This window comes from Anomaloglossus baeobatrachus, chromosome 6 (assembly GCF_048569485.1).
Source record: "Anomaloglossus baeobatrachus isolate aAnoBae1 chromosome 6, aAnoBae1.hap1, whole genome shotgun sequence".
Taxonomy (NCBI): domain Eukaryota; kingdom Metazoa; phylum Chordata; class Amphibia; order Anura; family Aromobatidae; genus Anomaloglossus; species Anomaloglossus baeobatrachus.
In genome coordinates this window covers 252,981,424-253,003,275 of record NC_134358.1, presented here as the reverse complement: position 1 = coordinate 253,003,275, position 21,852 = coordinate 252,981,424, and the positions used below count along the sequence as shown (strand labels likewise).

Genomic DNA, 21,852 nt, shown 5'->3' with positions numbered 1-21,852 from the left:
CTGATCTTATAAAAAGTACACTAAGCAGACCAGAAATCATGCACTGCTGGAATCAGGATCTGCCCCTACATTATTCTGCTTTAAGGGGTACTTTGCACGTTGCGACTGCGATATCGTCGGGGTCAAATCGAAAGTGACGCACATCCAACGCCGATAACGACGTCGTAACGTGTAAAGCCTAGATACGCCGATAAACGATCGCAAAAGCGTCGAAAATCGGTGATCTGTGTAGTGTCGGACATTTTCATAATGTCGCAACAATAGGAGATACGATGTTGTTCCTCGTTCCTGCGGCAGCACACATCGCTGTGTGTGAAGCCGCAGGAGAGAGGAACATCGCCTTACCTGCCTCCACCGCCAATGCGGAAGGAAGGAGGTGGGCGGGATGTTTACGTCCCACTCATCTCCGCACCTCCGCTTCTATTGGCCGCCTGCCGTGTGACGCCGCACAACCAGCTCCCTTAGGAAGGAGGCGGGTCGCCAGTCAGAGCGACGTGGCAGGGCAGGTAAGTGCGTGTGAAGCTGCCGTAGCGATAATGTTCGCTACGGCAGTTATCACAAGATATCGCATGTGCGACGGGGGCGGGGACTATCGCGCTCGGCATCGCTAGTCGATGCTAGCGAAGTACCCCTCAGATTAGGTAGTAAAAACCTGGTGACAGATTCACCTTAAAGCAAGTTAATACCTATAGGTGTTAGGTAGGGGTGGCCAGGGCCCAACCTATAGCTACATGGAAACATTACCTGTTGTTATTTTTCTGGTTCAACATTATAATTCTGTAAAAATAGTTTCCACACGAGTCATTACTAGTAACTAGTATCAACTTAGTTACCCTTAATTGTAAAATATAACCAATAGTACCACTGTAAACCTCTTTTATATAGAGGTCAGATACTACGCTGGGCTTCTATACACCACAGAACTGATCAGTAGCAGGCACAAGTCATATATGTAACAATTTTAGCCAGTGATTCACAGGTTACATCTTTTTGATCACTTTCCATTTCTTTTCCATTGAACCCAAGCCACCATAAGAACTCTTCCTGATATCTGTGGCCACTTACTTATGCAGACATCCTTCACTTCCTTACCAAAACAATATCAAACTCTATTCCTTTACACTTCAATATTGGAGCTACCTTCATTATTCTGCCAACTGCTTCCCAGGTGACCCCATTACTCTATCTAAGGTGCTACCCAATACCCCTTAGCGAAGCTCATTTTTCAATTCCAAAATAAATTCACACCGTATCCTCAAATTAATTCAAACTTTGGAATAAAACCCATAATATAATCAGAATGAAAAAGACCCCAAACCAGACCAGTCCACACCCTCAAATTCCACATCCTCAAATTATTAAGTCTTTGCTGAGAGTGGAATTTTGAGATTTTGCTCTTCTGGTAACGTGGAATTTTTTTTTTTTGGCAAATACAAATTAACCCTTACCGACATCTGTCATACATGCATCTCTCATTAATCTCTCCTTCCCCTCACCTGTGAACTGATTCTCACATATGAGAGAATTGGAGCACGTGAATAACACTCGCCTTACGCTTGCAGCAGAGCCTGAGCCGAGTGTCCAATGCTCTTGTATCCAATGCTTTACGCTAGTGTGAGCGCACCCTAAACCCATGATAGCTATACTTTTTGTGTCTATAGAAACCTGGCATATTGTGAAAATGCCACTGGACAACTTTTACATGCACGCACCCTCATGCTATTTTGCATTAAAATGAAATGTTTCTTGAATAAAATGCTTACAATTCATATTGGTGGCTCAAAGTGTGATCCAAACAGAACATTACATGCATGATACCATTTAAAATATATTTATTTATTTTTTGCACTTGGCAAGCAAACAAAAAAACATTGAAATAGAGCTAAAAAGTAACCTGCAATATTCCAATCCTATTCTGGGATAGGAGGAGAATCGCACATCACAGATTCTCCTCCTATCACTGCAGTGTGTCCTCCTACTATCCCTGCACTGTGTCCTCCTATCCCTGCAGTGTGTCCTATCCCTGCAGTTTGTCCTCCTGTCCCTGCAGTTTGTCCTCCTGTCCCTGCAGTGTGTCCTCCCGTCCCTGCAGTTTGTCCTCCCGTCCCTGCAGTGTGTCCTCCCGTCCCTGCAGTGTGTCCTCCCGTCCCTGCAGTGTGCCCTCCCGTCCCTGCAGTGTGCCCTCCCGTCCCTGAAGTGTGCCCTCCCGTCCCTGCACTGTGTCCTCCTGTCCCTGCACTGTGTCCTCCTGTCCCTGCACTGTGCCCTCCTATCCCTGCAGTGTGTCCTCCTATCCCTGCAGAGTTTTGGCTTCCCCTGCCAATGACTGGAAGAACTGAGCGGGTAACATGAACTGTATCTGAGCTGCGATCACAGCTACAGCTCTGACCTAGTTTATCACATAAGCCTCATCAAAGTTATCTTGTGTACATACTTCACCACTAATGTGCTTCCCTGCAAGAACGATAGAAGTTAAAGGGGGTTTCCACTTTCAGAAAAGTTGAGTTCGAAGGTGCAAATTCTTTTAAAAAAACAAACAAACTGTGCTTTATTCACCCTCCACAGGTCTAGTGCTGAGTCTTCCCTGCTGCCTCCGGTGTCTGTTGTTGTCTGCAGTACTGACATCACACTGGCAGTATTGCGGCTAATCACTAAGCTAAGCTGGTAAAGGGAGGAGCTAGAGGCAGAGCTCCGCCCCGCTTCACTCTTATCTACATATAATCTTAGCAGTAACAGCTGCCATCTCCTATCTCAGTAATGGGAAAGTCTTCACTGAATACAGATTATACCTCAGAATTGAGCATTTTGATAATGACTGATCAATTCTGGCAGAGAAAGAACCAAATACCTCTGGTAATATATATTACCGAGTTACTTATTTTTATGTGTACTATTGATCTATTAAATAGAAATTGAAATGATGGTTACTCTTTAAATTTATTGCACCTGAACCTAGACACTTAATTAACCCCTTCACGACCTTGGACGTAATTATACATCCTAGAAGGGAAGTAGTTCCTGAACTAAGACATATAGGTAAATCCTGGCGATCACGGATGAACAGTAGCTGTGCCCAATTGATTGCCACTGAGGACTCTTCTTTCCCAACAGCCGAACCCCGGCTTTCAAAGTCAGGAATGGTCCCTGCCCCTTCTCTAGCTGTGTAACCTCGTAAATGCCGAGATAGATATCCCTGGACGAATTAATTGAGGGGTGCAGTTTGTAAAATGGGATCACTTGTGGAGGTTTTTTGGCTGTTTTGGCACCTCAGTGGCTCTGCTGACGTAAGACTGGTTTGGCGGCGGAGGAGATTAACCCTTTTCTTCCTTCCATTGAATCTAACTTGGCACCCGCAAACCATTCCATAAATCTGCGCTCCAATAATGGCGCTCCTTCCTTTCTGTACTTCAAAAGTAGTTTTCAACCACATAATGGGTATTGTACTCAGGAGAAATTAATTGCACAACAAATTGTACAATGCATTATCTCCTGTTAACTGTTATGAAAGATTTGAGGTTAAAGCATCATTTTTGTGGTAAAAAAATTGTCATATTCATGGCTCAATGTTATAAAATTCTGTGAAGCACCTGGGGGTTAAAGGTGCTCACCAACCATCTAGATAAATTGCTTGACTTGTCTAGTTTCCAAAATGGGGTTACTTGTGGGGGAGCTCCAGTGTTTAGGCACATCAGGGCGTCTCCAAACGCAACATGGCATCCGCTATCTATCCCACACCATTTTGCAGGTCTGAAATTCAAATAGCCTTCTTTCCCTTCCAAGTCCTGCGGTGCACCCAAACAGGTAATAGTGTACTCAGAAATTCAACAATAAATTGTATGGTGCTATTTCTCTTGTTACCCTTGTGAAAATGGAAAATCTGCGGCTAAATTAAAATTTTTGTGGGAATAAGAAATTTTAATTTTTCTTCTTCCACATTGCTTTACTTTCTGTGAGGCACCTAAAGGGTTAATAAACTCCTTGGGGACGTTTTTAGAATGGCGTCACTTTTGGGTATTTTCTGTCACCTAGGCCTCTCAAAGTCACTTCAAATGTGATGTAGTCTCTAAAAATAATGGTTTTGTAAAATGTATTTGAAAATGAGAAATTGCTGATTATCTTTTAACCCTTCTAACCTCCTTGAAAAAAAAATGTTTCAAAATTTGTGCTGCTGTAAACTAGACATGAGGGAAATTTTATTTATGAACTATTTTGGGTGACATAGTTTAAGTGCATACAAATTAAAAGTTTAAAAATTGCAAACATTTTTTTTTTTCACAAATAAAAGCAAAAAACATTGTCCTAAGTGTACCACTAATGGGAAGTCCAATATTTTGCACAAAAAAAAAAACAATCTGAGAATCTCTGGGATCCGTTGAAGTGCTCCAGAGTTATCTAATATATAAAGCTGAATGTGTGCATGTACGGTATGTATGTATGTATGTGTGTATGTCTGGGATTGGCATCTGCACCGTCGCAGCTACATCCACAAAATTTTACACCAATTAAGACCAATAGGAGCACTGTGGTGTGCACAAAGGCTGTCACCACAAAACATACATACACTCCAATAATAAACCGGAAGGCTATAATAAATATATTGAGACCAAAAAAGAAATAGCCAACAACCACAATAATATGGTAAAATCATTAACTTTATTATTACAATATCAGTAAAATGTATCAAGGTTTAAAATAGGTGATAGAAAAAAGGGGAGGCTGACACACAGTACTATTAACAAAATTCATTAAATACACCAAGTGTAATATGAAAAACGGTCACTAGATGGCACTATCAAAAGGAATATGGAACAGATGTAAGCAGAGAATCATCACCATGAGATAATTATAACATATGGCACCTATAATAGACGCTATTAATATAAAGTGCATGAGTACTATCAAGGTCTATGTTAAAGTGCATGATGGTCATGGTGATGCATGTCAGCTAACATCTCCCCACATCCCTATCTCCATAGTTCATGAAATGGAACTCCATGCTTAAATGGCACCAAAATCAATAAGAATATAGGGAGCCCAAGGTTAAAGAGGATATACCTGAAGTCATCAGCCTGTACAAGTGTGGCAGCCAGCCGACCCAACACGTGTTTCGGAAATCCTTCGTCAGGGGGCGTGTACAGGGACGGCTGGCATGGAATCTTTTAAATGGGGACGGGCCAATCAAATCGTGGGAGTCTATTACCAGGATAGTTTATCGGGCGCATGCGTGTGACGCCGCTCGGAAAAGCGTCAGCTGACCGCGGACGTCATCCGGAAATGGAGAGGATGACGCGAGCGGCCGCCGCCACGTGATAAGTCACATGACCGCGAACCGATCACGTGACCCGATCCATGCCAGATAGAGACGCCCACAGCCGTGACGCTCTCCAGCACCATCACCGCATGCGCACATCCCGGATTCAAACGGATATGGGTAGGGAAGAGATTCAATAAGATATTCATATAATTTTCATTATAAACCTGACAATAGATGCCATATAACTTAGAATGTGCCGAAAACTATTAGAATAGGTGAAAAATCAAGAGAATACCAAAGAAAAAAGTGAACATACAAGCTTAAATACACATGTGTAAAACACATAAATATAGCTAGAGATAACTGAATGTGAGTAAAAAACAGTGCAAATAATTGTAAATACACTAAGAAATATATACTTATAATAAAATACATGTGAATCAATGCAAATGACAAATAGTGCAGAATAAGTAGAAAAAGGTAAAATATATATATATATATATATATATATATATACATATATATACTAAGGAATAAAAAAATTTTTTTGTGAGTAATCAGGATGAAAATGAAAAAACAATAAAAACATCCAGAGAAAATAAATTAATTAAAATGAATATCAAAAAATATATATAAAATATAAATATAATACATGAATTTGTATATTAAATGCATAATTTTCTGTTTCTTCCTTTTATTTTCCAGAAGAGAATCACTCAACTCCAATCCGAATAAATACTGCAGCCCCAAAGAAAGCCCATCGGTAAGTAGAAAAAACCAATACATCAGTAAAGTGCTCAATCGCCAACTCCTCCAAAATTCTCAAAGCCTCCTGTTCCTGGGTAGATGGAAACTGTTTACGCAAATCCTCATCATGAAACCATTTTTTGTGTATCAATGACCTAGCAAAGATGTTCAGATCTTTGACCGCTTCAAGGCATCAGTAGAACTTTCACCAATAGTGTTTTTATTCCCATTATGTTTTTGATTCCATTTTCTTTTTGTAGTGTTAGATCTTGTAGTCACAGAACTTGTAGTAATATCTGATTTACCTCCAGATGAAATAGAAGAAATAGAGATTGATCTACCCCTGAATGTGGGGTTATTAGCTCTACTGTGCCATCTATAAACTCTGTTATTCTGAACATCTTGGAGGTCCCGATTCAATTTTCTAGACTGATTATCTTGAATCTCCTTTTCCCACGTATCAAAGTTCTGTTCCATTTTCAAATTGAAACTGGTAACTTGAGCAGCGGTAGCATTAGTTGTAAATATACTGATCTGTTCATCAATATTTTTCTCAACTTCACCCAACTTTTGTTTGTTGAGATCCATTAAAAGCTCAATAAATTTCAAGGAAGTGCTAGTGCACAGTTCTTCCCATTGGTTAACAAAATTCTTATCCTCCACTGGAAATGAGGGGAAAATTTGAATACGTAATCCCCTTGGAACTAGGCGTTTCTGGAAATAATTCTTTAGGAAACCACCATTCCACCAAAGTCGTGTCCGCTTATACATCATGGTTTTTAAATTTTTCTGTAATTCAAGGGTAGTATCCAGACCACTACCCCCATTAAGACCAGTATCACCATTAAAAACCTTAGAAAGATGATCAGTCCAGGACGATTCCCTGGACCTATAGTCCATAGTGGAATTGGTACGAGAATCTGAAGTCATCAGCCTGTACAAGTGTGGCAGCCAGCCGACCCAACACGTGTTTCGGAAATCCTTCGTCAGGAGGACGAAGGATTTCCGAAACACGTGTTGGGTCGGCTGGCTGCCACACTTGTACAGGCTGATGACTTCAGATTCTCGTACCAATTCCACTATGGACTATAGGTCCAGGGAATCGTCCTGGACTGATCATCTTTCTAAGGTTTTTAATGGTGATACTGGTCTTAATGGGGGTAGTGGTCTGGATACTACCCTTGAATTACAGAAAAATTTAAAAACCATGATGTATAAGCGGACACGACTTTGGTGGAATGGTGGTTTCCTAAAGAATTATTTCCAGAAATGCCTAGTTCCAAGGGGATTACGTATTCAAATTTTCCCCTCATTTCCAGTGGAGGATAAGAATTTTGTTAACCAATGGGAAGAACTGTGCACTAGCACTTCCTTGAAATTTATTGAGCTTTTAATGGATCTCAACAAACAAAAGTTGGGTGAAGTTGAGAAAAATATTGATGAACAGATCAGTATATTTACAACTAATGCTACCGCTGCTCAAGTTACCAGTTTCAATTTGAAAATGGAACAGAACTTTGATACGTGGGAAAAGGAGATTCAAGATAATCAGTCTAGAAAATTGAATCGGGACCTCCAAGATGTTCAGAATAACAGAGTTTATAGATGGCACAGTAGAGCTAATAACCCCACATTCAGGGGTAGATCAATCTCTATTTCTTCTATTTCATCTGGAGGTCAATCAGATATTACTACAAGTTCTGTGACTACAAGATCTAACACTACAAAAAGAAAATGGAATCAAAAACATAATGGGAATAAAAACACTATTGGTGAAAGTTCTACTGATGCCTTGAAGCGGTCAAAGATCTGAACATCTTTGCTAGGTCATTGATACACAAAAAATGGTTTCATGATGAGGATTTGCGTAAACAGTTTCCATCTACCCAGGAACAGGAGGCTTTGAGAATTTTGGAGGAGTTGGCGATTGAGCACTCTACTGATGTATTGGTTTTTTCTACTTACCGATGGGCTTTCTTTGGGGCTGCAGTATTTATTCGGATTGGAGTTGAGTGATTCTCTTCTGGAAAATAAAAGGAAGAAACAGAAAATTATGCATTTAATATACAAATTCATGTATTATATTTATATTTTATATATATTTTTTGATATTCATTTTAATTAATTTATTTTCTCTGGATGTTTTTATTGTTTTTTCATTTTCATCCTGATTACTCACAAAAAAATTTTTTTATTCCTTAGTATATATATGTATATATATATATATATATATATATATATATATATTTTACCTTTTTCTACTTATTCTGCACTATTTGTCATTTGCATTGATTCACATGTATTTTATTATAAGTATATATTTCTTAGTGTATTTACAATTATTTGCACTGTTTTTTACTCACATTCAGTTATCTCTAGCTATATTTATGTGTTTTACACATGTGTATTTAAGCTTGTATGTTCACTTTTTTCTTTGGTATTCTCTTGATTTTTCACCTATTCTAATAGTTTTCGGCACATTCTAAGTTATATGGCATCTATTGTCAGGTTTATAATGAAAATTATATGAATATCTTATTGAATCTCTTCCCTACCCATATCCGTTTGAATCCGGGATGTGCGCATGCGGTGATGGTGCTGGAGAGCGTCACGGCTGTGGGCGTCTCTATCTGGCATGGATCGGGTCACGTGATCGGTTCGCGGTCATGTGACTTATCACGTGGCGGAGGCCGCTCGCGTCATCCTCTCCATTTCCGGATGACGTCCGCGGTCAGCTGACGCTTTTCCGAGCGGCGTCACACGCATGCGCCCGATAAACTATCCTGGTAATAGACTCCCACGATTTGATTGGCCCGTCCCCATTTAAAAGATTCCATGCCAGCCGTCCCTGTACACGCCCCCTGACGAAGGATTTCCGCAACACGTGTTGGGTCGGCTGGCTGCCACACTTGTACAGGCTGATGACTTCAGGTATATCCTCTTTAACCTTGGGCTCCCTATATTCTTATTGATTTTGGTGCCATTTAAGCATGGAGTTCCATTTCATGAACTATGGAGATAGGGATGTGGGGAGATGTTAGCTGACATGCATCACCATGACCATCATGCACTTTAACATAGACCTTGATAGTACTCATGCACTTTATATTAATAGCGTCTATTATAGGTGCCATATGTTATAATTATCTCATGGTGATGATTCTCTGCTTACATCTGTTCCATATTCCTTTTGATAGTGCCATCTAGTGACCGTTTTTCATATTACACTTGGTGTATTTAATGAATTTTGTTAATAGTACTGTGTGTCAGCCTCCCCTTTTTTCTATCACCTATTTTAAACCTTGATACATTTTACTGATATTGTAATAATAAAGTTAATGATTTTACCATATTATTGTGGTTGTTGGCTATTTCTTTTTTGGTCTCAATCCACAAAATTTTGCACACTCACACGTCTGGACCCCGAGAGCGTCATAGGCTATGTTGTGAGGCGAAATTTTAACCCCGTGCATTCCAATTTACCAATCAATTTTGCCCCTATCTACATAATGGGGAAAAAGTGAAACGAAAAGTGTATCCGCACCGTCGCATTTACAATCATGAAATTTTGAACAGACACCTCCTGTGACCCAGGGAACGTCGTAGACTATGTTTTGACAGGAAAATTTAACCCTGCGCTTTTCAGTTACTCTCCACAAAACATGCCTCCATTAAAGTAAATGAAGCCTGGAACTATAGGTTATTAGTAGGAGCTGTGATTGGTTGCTATAGGAACAAAAGACATTCATAGTATAAGAAGCTTATATGTGAGGTAATAAGATGTCGGTGGGGAGACGGACAGAGAGGCAGACAGACAGAGAGGCAGACAGACAGACAGACAGAGAGGGAAAGAGAGAGATAGAGACTGACCTGGAAAGAGACTGACCTGGAAAGAGACAGACAGACATGCAGACAGAGACAGGCAGACAGGGAAGGAGGAGACAGCCAGAGAGACAGACAAAGATAGATGGGGAAAGACACAGACATTGATAGAGACAGATGGGGAAAGAGACAGAAAAATAGAGACAGACAAGGAAATAGACAGACAAAGAAGGGCAGACAGGGAAAGAGACAGACAGGAAAAGACAAAGAGACGGGGAGACAGACGGGGAAAGAGACAGACCTAGAAAGAGACAGATGGGGAAAGAAACAGAGAGACAAACAAAAAAAGAGACAGACAGAGCCAGGCAGACCTGGAAAGAGACAGACCTGGAAAGAGACAGACGGGGAAAGAGACAGACGGAGCACATTACTTGGCCAATTTAGTTAAATCTGTGTGGAATATCTGTGATGTTGAAATATATGTTGTGAAATGCTTCTATTAGCTTAGTTTTTGTCTTTTAATAATTACATTTCTATCTATTTGTTCTGTGTTTTTTGTGTGCAGAATACATTTTTGTTAATACATTCTGTTTTGTTAACAACAGTTATTAACCCGTGCGAAGCCGGTGTGAGACTGTGACCGGGGTTATCTATGACGGCCGGTATGTCTCGCCCCGGTTGTGCTCACTCCATGATAGAAAGTAAATCCACTCTAGGGTTAATGCTGTTTCCCTACAGGCTGAAGGAAGGGTTAAATGGAATCAGGAACAAGGGCAGGTGTGCCGGGTGTGGGGGAGTGAACAGAACTCCCTGAGTTCTCTGCTGGAGAGGCACATGTATATTGTTGTGGACTTGTGTTTGGACATTAAACCGTGTGCTGTGAACCTTAATGCCTGGATCCCGTGTCTTCTGCTGCGCAGCCGACCGTGCTACCTCACACCGGGTAGTAGTGACACTGGTCATAAATGAGAAAATTGGGCCAGTCATGAAGGTGAACACAAAATAAGTGGTTAAATCAGACCCAAAACTAGATAATTGCATTCAGTTGCACTTAGTTTCCAGTGACATCTTTGATTCAGTTCCTGCCTTTCATGGAACACAAAACGCTGTGTCAGAACGTCACCAGTGGCACCTGATTGACAGCATTGCTTAATGCTAAATTTTTCTTTTAAAATACGATTACATTTGGATTGGACATTCCCACACATTTGTGTATAGGGCCCTAAAGAGAATATGACACCAGAATTTGTTGCCCCATCAAAGAACAGATAAAAGTAGAGATAGGTATCCTATTTCCAGTGTTGTGTGTCTTTTATGCCGTAGTCTTGATAATACATTGTTTCATCTGCTGCAGCTCTGCTAGTCCTCTGTGATGAGCTCTTGTTATTCAAGCCTCAATATTCATGACTTTAGCTATCCTCACCCCCATTATTGATAGCTGCTTTCTGCCTATGCAAAGTGGTGGTCACCTGTCAGGTAGTGCCTTAGATCATATTGCATATTCTTGGCCACGTGACTGCCATTTCCAGCTCTGACATTGGTGAATCCTCCCAGCGTGCGATATGAGGATTCTCAAGTCTGCAGTCACACAGAGTAACACACAGAGTGACTGCAGACTTGCGGATTTAGACCGGACAACCCCTTTAACTATCAATTGTTATATTATTTTGTATTAAAGGGTTACAGATGCTGTACACATTTCAACTGAGAACTGAGTAAAACAGGTGACATCATGTCTACTGATACCTAACACGATGCTTGTCCCATTCAAAGAACTTCAAAATCTCTTTGGTGCTATTCCTTTCTTAAGGCCCCGTCACGCTAAGCAACATCGCTAGCAACATCGCTGCTAACGAACAACTTTTGTGACGTAGCAGCGATGTTGCTAGTGATGTCGCTGTGTGTGACATCCAGCAACAACCTGCCCCCTGCTGTGAGGTCGCTGGTTGTTGCTGAATGTCCTGGGCCATTTTTTAGTTGTTGCTTTCCCGCTGTGAAGCACAGATCGCTGTGTGTGACAGCGAGACAGCAACAACTAAATGTGCAGGCAGCAGGAGCCGGCTTCTGCGGAGGCTGGTAACCACAGTAAACATCGGGTAACCAAGAAGCCCTGTCCTTGGTTACCCGATATTTACCTTTGTTACCAGCCTCCGCCGCTCTCACGCTGTCAGTGCCGGCTCCTGCTCTGTGCACATGTAGCTGCAGGACACATCGGGTTAATTAACCCGATGTGTGCTGTAGCTAGGAGAGCAGGGAGCCAGCGCTAAGCATTGTGCGCTGCTCCCTGCTCTGTGCACATTTAGCTGCAGTACACATCGGGTAATTAACCCGATGTGTGCTGTAACTAGGAGAGCAAGGAGCCAGCGCTAAGCGGTGTGCGCTGCTCCCTGCTCTGTGCAGCTGCACCCTGTACTCTATACCCTATATATGTAACCTGTGCAGCTGCACCCGGTCGCGCTGCTCCCTGCACATTTAGCTGCAGCACACATCGGGTAATTAACCCGATGTGTGCTGTAACTAGGAGAGCAGGGAGCCAGCGCTCAGTGTGCGCTGCTCCCTGCTCTCTGCACGTGTAGCTGCGTGCGCTGGTAACCATGGTAAATATCGGGTTGTTTACCCGATATTTACCTTAGTTACCAAGCGCAGCATCTAATACGCGGCGCTGGGGGCTGGTCACTGGTTGCTGGTGAGCTCACCAGCAACTCGTGTAGCGACGCTCCAGCGATCCCTGCCAGGTCAGGTTGCTGGTGGGATCGCTGGAGCGTCGCAGTGTGACATCTCACCAGCAACCTCCTAGCAACTTACCAGCGATCCCTATCGTTGTTAGGATCGCTTTTAAGTTGTTTAGTGTGACGGGGCCTTTAGTCCTGGAATGTGTGAATAAATTGACAAGTGGATATGTCTTCAGTCCTATCAGTGCTGACAGACTGGGTAGAGTGGAATCACTATTGACAAGGGGAATGGTAACCCCCACAAAGCACATCCGTCTCCATGAGACATGTTAACAGAAAATAGATATTTTAGTATATTTTTAATAAAGTATGAATGAAAAATAAATGCACGTCAAGTTTTTTTTTCCAGACTTTTATAGACATTTTTTTCTTTGTTGTTGCAGGAGTCGAGGGAAACCATTTGTTCCCCAAAGGAAACTTTGAATATTCACAGATATATCCTCAAGGTAAATGTTACGTGTCATTAATTTGTTGTACGCCATTCTGAATTGTGATTTGGTTCTGTGGCGTTATAGGAGTGAGCGGTTTGATGCGTGCACCTCAGCACCATTGTAGGTTACACAGCACAGTTTGAATCAGGGTTCTGGAGTCGGTAAGCCAACCCTCCAACACTGACTCCTTAAATTTCCTGATTCCTACTCCACAACTCCGACTCCGTCTTACATGCCTTATGTTTAAGTGATACATTTACTAATTATATTTTTATCTTGAGTCACTGTGAAATACTCAAATACAGCTGACTTTGTAGGAAGCTTCTTAGACATTTTGTAATCATATAAATTTGCTCTCAAAATAATTTTGTCCTATAAAAAAAAGGTATATTGTAAGTCCTGCAAGAATAGGGAATCGTATGTATATCCAAATTTGAAATGTTAGTTTTTCCCCTTATATTCGGTTTTCTATATACAGTGCCTTGCGAAAGTATTCGGCTCCCTTGAATTTTTCAACCCTTTCCCACATTTCAGGCTTCAAACATAAAGATAAAAAAAATTAAATTTTATGGTGGAGAATCAACAACAAGTGGGACACAATTGTGAAGGTGAATGATATTTATTGCTTATTTTAAACTTTTATAAAAAAAACTGAAAAGTGGGGCGTGCAATATTATTCGTTCCTTTTACTTTCAGTGCAGCAAACTCACTCCAGTTCATTGAGGATCTCTGCACGATCCAATGTTGACCTAAATGACTGATGATGATAAATATAAGCCCCCTGTGTGTAATCAAGTCTCCATATGAATGCATTTGCTCTGTGATCGTCTCAGTGTTCTGTTTAAAGCACAGTGAGCATCATGAAGACCAACATAACAGGCAGGTCCATGATACTGTTGTGGAGAAGTTTAAAGCCAGACTTGGTTGCAAAAAGAGTTCCAAAACTTTAAACATCCCAAGAAGCACTGTGTAAGGGATCATATTGAAATGAAAAGCGTATCATACCACTACAAATCTACCAAGACCCGGCCGTCCCTCAAAAATTTCTTCTCAAACAAGAAGATTGATCAGAGATGCAGTGAAGAGGCACATGATCACTCTGCATGAACTGCAGAGATCTATAGCTGAGGTGGGAGAGTCTGGCCATAGGACAAGAATCAGTCGTACACTGCACAAATCTGGCCTTTATGGAAGAGTGGCAAGAAGAAAGCCATTTCTCAAAGATATCCATAAAAAGTGTTGTTTAAAGTTGGTCACACGCTACCTGGGAGACACACCAAACATGTGGAAGAAGGTGCTCTGGTCAGATGAAACCAAAATCAAACTTTTTGGGCACAATGCCAAATGATATGTTTGGTGTAAAAGCACCACAGCTCATCATCCTGAACACACCATCCCCACTGTCATACATGGTGCTGGAAGCATCATGGTTTGAGCCTGCTTTTCTCCAGCAGGGACAGGGAAGATAGTTAAAGTTGATGGGAAGATGGATGGAGCTAAATACAGGACAATTCTTGAAGAAAACCTGTTGGAGTCTGCAAAAGACCTGAGACTGAGACGGAGATTTGTCTTTCAACAAGACAATGATCCAAAACATAAAGCAAAATCTACAATGGAATGGTTCACAAATAAACGTATCCAGGTGTTAGAATGGCCAATTCAAAGTCCAGACCTGAATCCAATCGAGAATCTGTGGAAAGAGCTGAAAACTGCTATTCACAAACGCTCTCCATCCAACTTCACTCAGCTCGAGCTATTTGCAAAAGAAGAATGGGCAAGAATTTCAGTCTCTCGATGTGCAAAACTGATAGAGATATACCCAAGCGACTTGCAGCTGTAATCGCAACAAAAGGTGGCGCTACAAAGTATTAAACTTAAATATTCTGAATAATATTGCACGCCCCAATTTTCAGTTATTTATTTTTTTTATAAAAGTGTAAAATAAGCAATAAATTTCGTTCAACTTCACAATTGTGTCCCACTTGTTGTTGATTCTTCACCATAAAATTTAAATGTTTTGTCTTAATGTTTGAAGCCTGAAATGTGGAAAAAGGTTGAAAAATTCAAAGGGGCCGAATAGTTTCGCCAGGCACTGTAGATATACAGTATATACAACGGTCCAACACACAAAAACTAAAGCAAAACAAAAAAGTTGTGCAAAGGTGGGCAGACGGGATAGATTATTCTAGAATGGTGCTGGATAGCCGGATGTATCTAAGCCATTAGATAGCTATATGTTAATGTAGAATATAAGCTTTAGGTAGGGGTAGGGCTAACCGTCCCGGATATCAACCCTACCTGACCGCGGAGGTTATTACACCCTAATTTTCTGGGCGCCCCCGCTCAACATCGGCTTGCCCTAATCTATCCCTGTAACCTGGCATACAACCAGGATTGAATAACCACAACCCAAGATAAAGTGTAAAAGTTGCTAATGTGCTAGGTGTAAGTCACAAATAAATAAAATAAATTTAAAAGGTCACTTGCTCATTAGAATATTAGATTAGCAATAAGCCTAATGTATGCAGAAATTAATTTATAACAGATCTATAATAAGTGTCCAAACCAAAATGACACCTTGTAGAGAGTATATAATACCAGAAACCATGTTAATCTGCCTGGAGACATGCAGAATCCCTGCAGATCCCAACGCGTTTCTCTCATGTATTGTTTGGGGTTCATCAGGGGATGTTATTAAGTGTGGGAACAAGCCACGTATATCAACGCCATCTAGATGATGCTGCTGTTCTCTATGAGGCTCAGCAATGCATTGGTGCCATAATCCTCAGAAGATAGGAACCTCCTAGACAATGCTAGATGAGGTGCCTGGCATGCGGTTCATCCTGTCCCGGGTGAATGCGGAGCTCCAGACATGCAGGAGACCAGTGACGTCATCAGTGGGGGCGGTGCTAGTCACCTTCATGTCGAGTATGGACACTACTCTGTTTCCAGCTGATTATTACAGATCTGAGCCGATAACAGAGCCATTGCTGTGCAGATTGCACACAGCAGGGAAATTGGAACAGAGCAGGGAGTTACTCAGAGAGACAAACCAGCCCCTGAAATGAGCATCATGATCTCATTTTTTCAGATAAGGGGACAGAGTCTGCGGTCACTGCCAAAGCCAAAGACTCTGACTCCTGATGACACTTCTTTTGAATATCCCAGACCATAGCAGTAGCCCGAATTGGAGCTCTGTGCCTGTTACTTATCAAGTCCCGGGCCTAGCCTATCCATCTGGTCCAACAAGAATCACTATTATTTCGTTAGTCCATAAAACCTTTGAAAAATCTGCCTTCAGATATTTCTTGGCCCAGTTTTGGTGCTTCAACTTATGAATTTTGTTTATTGGTGTTTGGGTTTCAACCTCCCTCACCTTAGCCATGTCTCTGAGCAGTGAATACCTTGTACTTCTGGACACTCCAGGGAGGTTGCGGTTCTGGAATATGACAGTACTGGAGGATAATGGATTCTTGGTCGCTTCACGCTTGATTCTTTTCGTTCCTTGGCAGTTAACTTTTTCTTCTCAGTGTTGCAATTTCAATGTTGAGGGGGGGTGTATAAAATGTTGTAGTTCATAATTTGATTAATTTTGTTTTATTATGCTTTGGTGTTTTTTTGGGGTTTTTTTTTAGAGAAATCTGTCAATTTGACCATATCAAACAGTACAGCCTTTCAGATTGGAAACAATAATTACTTAAATATTGGAAGAGGATCTGATATGAAAAGTGGTCAAGTCACCCAAGGATCAAATTACATGCAATATCAATATACTGAAATACTTGGTAAGTTTGTTTGGGTTTTTTTTAATTGGTCAATTAAAAGCGGCATATAAAACGCCCCTACTATTATCTGCTTGGATTTACAAGCAGTTGAAAATTATACCTAAGGGTAATTAATAATACATAAAAAGGACTCATTTAGACCTCATTGCATTACGGTCTGATCATGGCCCACAATGCACACACTGGCCTATGATTTCCTGACCCGAATTCATATGAGACAATGAACAGTTTGATAGAGCTCTGAATGATTGGGGTTTAATTTGGGGGGGTTCTTTAAACACCTTCTGTTTGTTATTTTCAGAGTAATTTTGGACTCTCTCTGACCTATGTGATCCATGCTTTTTTAAGCATGCATAAAAGCACAGTTAACTACAGTTTTGTGCACTTCTGAAAAGGACAATGCTGAACAGAGGCCAGACAGGGTCCAGAGTAAATGGATCTCTCGGGGGTGTCATCTGAATCACGTCATTTGAAGATTTAGATGCTAACCCTGATGTAAGTGCTCAACATAGAGCAAAGGATTAAATGGGATCCAAGATTTTATGTAAAATGTTCCCAATAAAAGCTTCAACTCAAACCACAATGTACGGGCACTACAATGTCAGATTTGCAATTTACACTCATCAAGCAACAAAAAGCAAACATCCTTTGCTGCTTGTTTCTGGAAAACACCCATTGAGTCAAAATCGTCAATATACCTGTAGTTGAATTCTCCAAGGAGTGTACTTTACAAAAGGGGGATCACTTAGGGGGATTCGGCTCTTCTTGCACGTAGTGGCTCTGTATATGGAGTCTGCAAACTATTCTAGGAAAGTCTGTGCTCCATGAGTCAAATAGTGCTCATTCCCTCCCAAGTCTCGCCATGTAGCTAAGCACTACTGTACAGACACTTGGAGTATTGCCAAATGTTGGTGCAATTCGTACCTATTTCCTAATATGAAAATGTAAAATCTGGGGCTAAAACAATCTGGGGTTACTTATGGGCACCTCAGAGCCAATATGACATGGCACCTGCAAACTATAACTGCAAAATCTGCACTACAATATGGCGCTTCTTCCTTTGAGTTTTCCACTGTACCTAAAACCTAGTTCCCGCACTCAGGACAACTTGCACAACCAACTGTGCTGTCCATTTTTTCCTATTAGCCCTTATAAAAATGTAAAACTTGAGTCTAAAACAAAATTTTAGTGGTAAAAATGTAATCATTCTTTCTTCACCACCCAATAGTATAAAATTCTGTGAGGCACAAGTGGTGTCATTATGCTCACTGCACCATTCGATATGTTCCTTGAGGTGTGTAGTTTGTAAAAAGGGGTCACTTATGGGGGAGGTCTGCTTTTCTGGCACCTCAAGGGCTCTGCCAATGAGACATTGCACCCTCAAACCATTCCAGCAAAATCTGCAATCCAATATGGTGCACCAAACCAAAATGGCGCTCAAAAATTCAAATAGCGCTCCTCCCCTTCTAAGCCCTGATGTGTTTTCAAACAGCAGTTTTCCACAACATATAGGAATCAATGTACTCAGGAGAAATTGCACAACATATTGGGGCTAATGCAATATTTTTTGTGGGAAAAGTTTTTGGCCTTTTTCTCACGGTCAACATTATAAAATTCTGTGAAGCACATTACACCAGCTATATCTCTCTTAGCCGGTTTTGGAGTCCAAAAGTCAAATAGACTCCTTACCGTCAGAGCCGTGCTGTGCACCCAAACAATAGTTTTCAACAAATATGGGGTATCTGCGTACTCTGGAAAAAAATTGCACAACCAAGTTTACTGTCTATTTTCTCCTGTTACCCATGTGAAAATGCAAAATTTGGTGCTAAAACAACATTTTTGTGGGGAAAAAAAATAAATTTTAATTTTTTTCCTTCCACATTGCTTTAATTCCTCAAGGGTTAATAACATATTGGATGTAGTTTTGAGCACTTTGAGGGGTGCAGTTTTTAGAATGATGTCACTTTGGGGGTTTTCTGTCACCTAGGGCTCTCAAGGTCACTTCAAATATAATGTGGTCCTTAAAAAAATTTTAAAATTGTTTTTGTAAATTTATACAGGGAAATTAAATTTCTGATAACTTTTAAGCCTTCTAACTTCCTAACAAAAAAAAATATTTAAAAAATGGTGCTGATGTAAAGAAGTCATGTGGCAGATCATATTAGGCTGCTTTCACACATCCGGTTTTAGCAGTGCAGCTAAATCCGGCTCTAAAATCTATGCAACGGATGCGGCAAAAAAAATGCATCCTTTGCATACGTTTTTACATGCAGCCCGTCCGGTTTTTACGGTTGCGGCACGCTACTGAGCATTCGCAGTGCAAAAAACCGCATGCGGCAGCGCGATGCATTTTTTTCGCCGGACAAAAAACCGTGCCAGGCATTGTTCCATTTGGCCGCCGCATGGGCTAAATATGCCGCATCCGGCAAAAACCGGACCGAACGCAAGGCCATGCGGCACAATCCAGTACTAATGAAAGTCTATGCGGAAAAACGCAACCAGCGGCAAAAAAAAAAACGGTTGCGTTTTTTCAGCAAAGAGCCGGATTGTGCCGCACAGCAAAAACCGGATGTGTGAAAGCAGCCTAAGTTAACTATTTTAAATATTACAAATTGTCACTTTTTTATATATTTTCATAAACAAACACAAATCATATCCACAAAAAATTACCACAAATATGAAGTACAATGTGTCCCGAAAAAAGATTCACAATCACTGTAATATATTGGTCTGGTCAGAAAAGTGAAAACAGTCTAAAGCGGGCTTTACACGCTGCGATATCGGTACCGATATCGCTAGCGTGGGTACCCGCCCCCATCTGTTGTGCGACACGGGCAAATCGCTGCCCGTGCCGCACAACATCGCCCAGACCCGTCACACGTACTTACCTGCCCGGCGACGTCTGTGTGACCGGCGAACCGCCTCTTTTCTAAGGGGGTGGTTCGTTCAGCGTCACAGCGACGTCATAGCTGCGTCACTGAACCGCCGCCCAATAGAAGCGGAGGGGCGGAGATGAGCGGGACGTAACATCCCGCCCACCTCCTTCCTTCCGCATAGCGGCCGGGAGGCAGGTAAGGAGAGCTTCCTCGTTCCTGCGGCGTCACACGGAGCGATGTGTGCTGCCGCAGGAACGAGGAACAACTTCGTTACTGCTGCAGTAACGATATTTGAGAATGGACCCCCATGTCACCGATGAGCGATTTTGCACGTTTTTGCAACGATGAAAAATCGCTCATAGGTGTCACACGAAACGGCATCGCTAATGCGGCCGGATGTGCGTCACCAATTCCGTGACCCCATCGAGTTCGCATTAGCGATGTCGTAGCGTGTAAAGCCCCCTTTAGGTTTGAAGGGGTTAAATAAAAAAAGTGGCTACACATACGTGATAGGTACACTTTAAAGCCTGAATCTGTATAATCTTTGGAGATTAAGGATATTTGTATGACATGGACTAATGAAGACTGTGAATTAAAAAAGGACCATCAGAAAAAACTAGTGGTTTTTGACTTGAATACTGCTAGAGTCAAGGTCTCCAATAATTACAATGATTGTTTTATTAAAACAGCCAGTTAAAAATTGGAAAATGGCTGTACAGGGTGTCTAATACCTGGCGCTCAGAAGGGAATGCTAAGTAGTTTCTACTTATATATTAATTGCTCAGTTTTAAGAAGTGTAATCGTATAGCATACAACACATGACAAAAGTATTTCAGCTGAGGTAATGGCAAATCTGTAGGTTTTTCAGTTAAGCGGATGACAAGCTTTTCTCTTTATTTCTGAATTTCAGAGAGCACTTCTTTATTAAATGACAACCAGATGCAATTATTGCGGGACAATTTGTCGAAGAAATGGAAAGAGTTTGCGCGCCAAGTTGGATTACGTCAGCCAGAAATAGACGAAATTGACCATGACTGTGAACGTGATGGGTTAAAGGAAAAAGTTTATCAGATGTTGTATAAATGGCAGATGAAAGTAGGCTCCAAAAATGTTACTGTTGGAAAGGCAGCCTCTGCGCTCTTTCATCTTAAAGATACCGACCTACTCAATCAATTAATCATGTTGAACCAAAATAAAACTACAAACAATTAAAGCTCACTTGAATTGTCGAGAGAACTTTCCATCCTATAAAGAGAGGAAATGCCAAAAATGCTGACTGCCAGTGAAGAGACCGCAAGTGTTGTACTGTGATAACTTTCTTTTTTTTGTAGCCATTACAGGAAGTTTATATCTTGCTGCAATACATATTTTAACACAGTGGAATTTCATCTAAAATTCATAGATCTGCTACGACTGTTTGTAGTTTCTGACCTAAAATACTATTTTGCTGCCAATGAAGATAATTTCCATTAAAAAAAAAAAGAGAAAAATTATAAAACCAGATCTGGATTAGCATTCTTAGGACCCTACTCACTCCTTCCACTTTTTTATATGACTTTAAACTGATTTTAATCTAAGCTCAGGATAATCAACAATAATGACAGAGTATTGTGCTCTCAATTCAACCTTATCTTCAAAAAAAAAAAAGAAAAAATCACTGACAAGTAAAGATGTTTGTCTGTGGATATATATACGTGTATGTTACTTTTTATTCAAATAATAACATAAAAATTAATTACCTCCCTGTCCACAAAATAAATCAATACATAGATTTGTGTACATATAATAAAATGAATTTGTACGAAAAGTAAAGATAGTAAGGAAAATACTTTTGTATATTTTATGCTTTCAGATTTTAAAGTGAAAACTCTTTGTTGGACCCGTACTAGTAGATTTTTTTTACATTCGTACATTACATACGTTCTGTACTCTTGCCCTCCTATATAATGTACATCTATAATTTTCACTGCGTATTTGTAACCCTGGTGGTTGCTGAATGTATTAGACAAAATGATACATTAAAGGGAACCTGTCAGCAGAAATTTTGCAATAAACCTAAAAGATTCCCCTTCTGCAGCACTTGGGCTGCATTCTAGCAAGGTTCCTGTTGCTATTGTGCCCCCTTTGAGACCAAAATAAATACTTTATAAAGTCTTACCTTTTTGTATGCTAATCGTTTTTTATGTACACGGGGGCGGGCTCTCT

At 40.8% G+C, this 21,852-nt stretch overlaps 1 protein-coding gene across 2 annotated transcripts in view; it reads left to right on the top strand.

Annotated features, from left to right (window-relative positions):
* RIPK1 (receptor interacting serine/threonine kinase 1) overlaps positions 1-21,698 on the top strand; it is a 66,830-nt gene extending 45,132 nt beyond the window's left edge. For both annotated transcript variants that reach the window (XM_075314807.1, XM_075314808.1), the window contains 3 exons: positions 12,939-13,001; positions 16,622-16,771; positions 20,558-21,698. In XM_075314807.1, coding sequence (XP_075170922.1) covers positions 12,939-13,001; positions 16,622-16,771; positions 20,558-20,859 — 515 coding nt within the window. In that variant the 3' untranslated portion in view covers positions 20,860-21,698. The remainder of the gene's footprint in view (positions 1-12,938; positions 13,002-16,621; positions 16,772-20,557) is intronic.
* Positions 21,699-21,852: the final 154 nt, after the last annotated feature.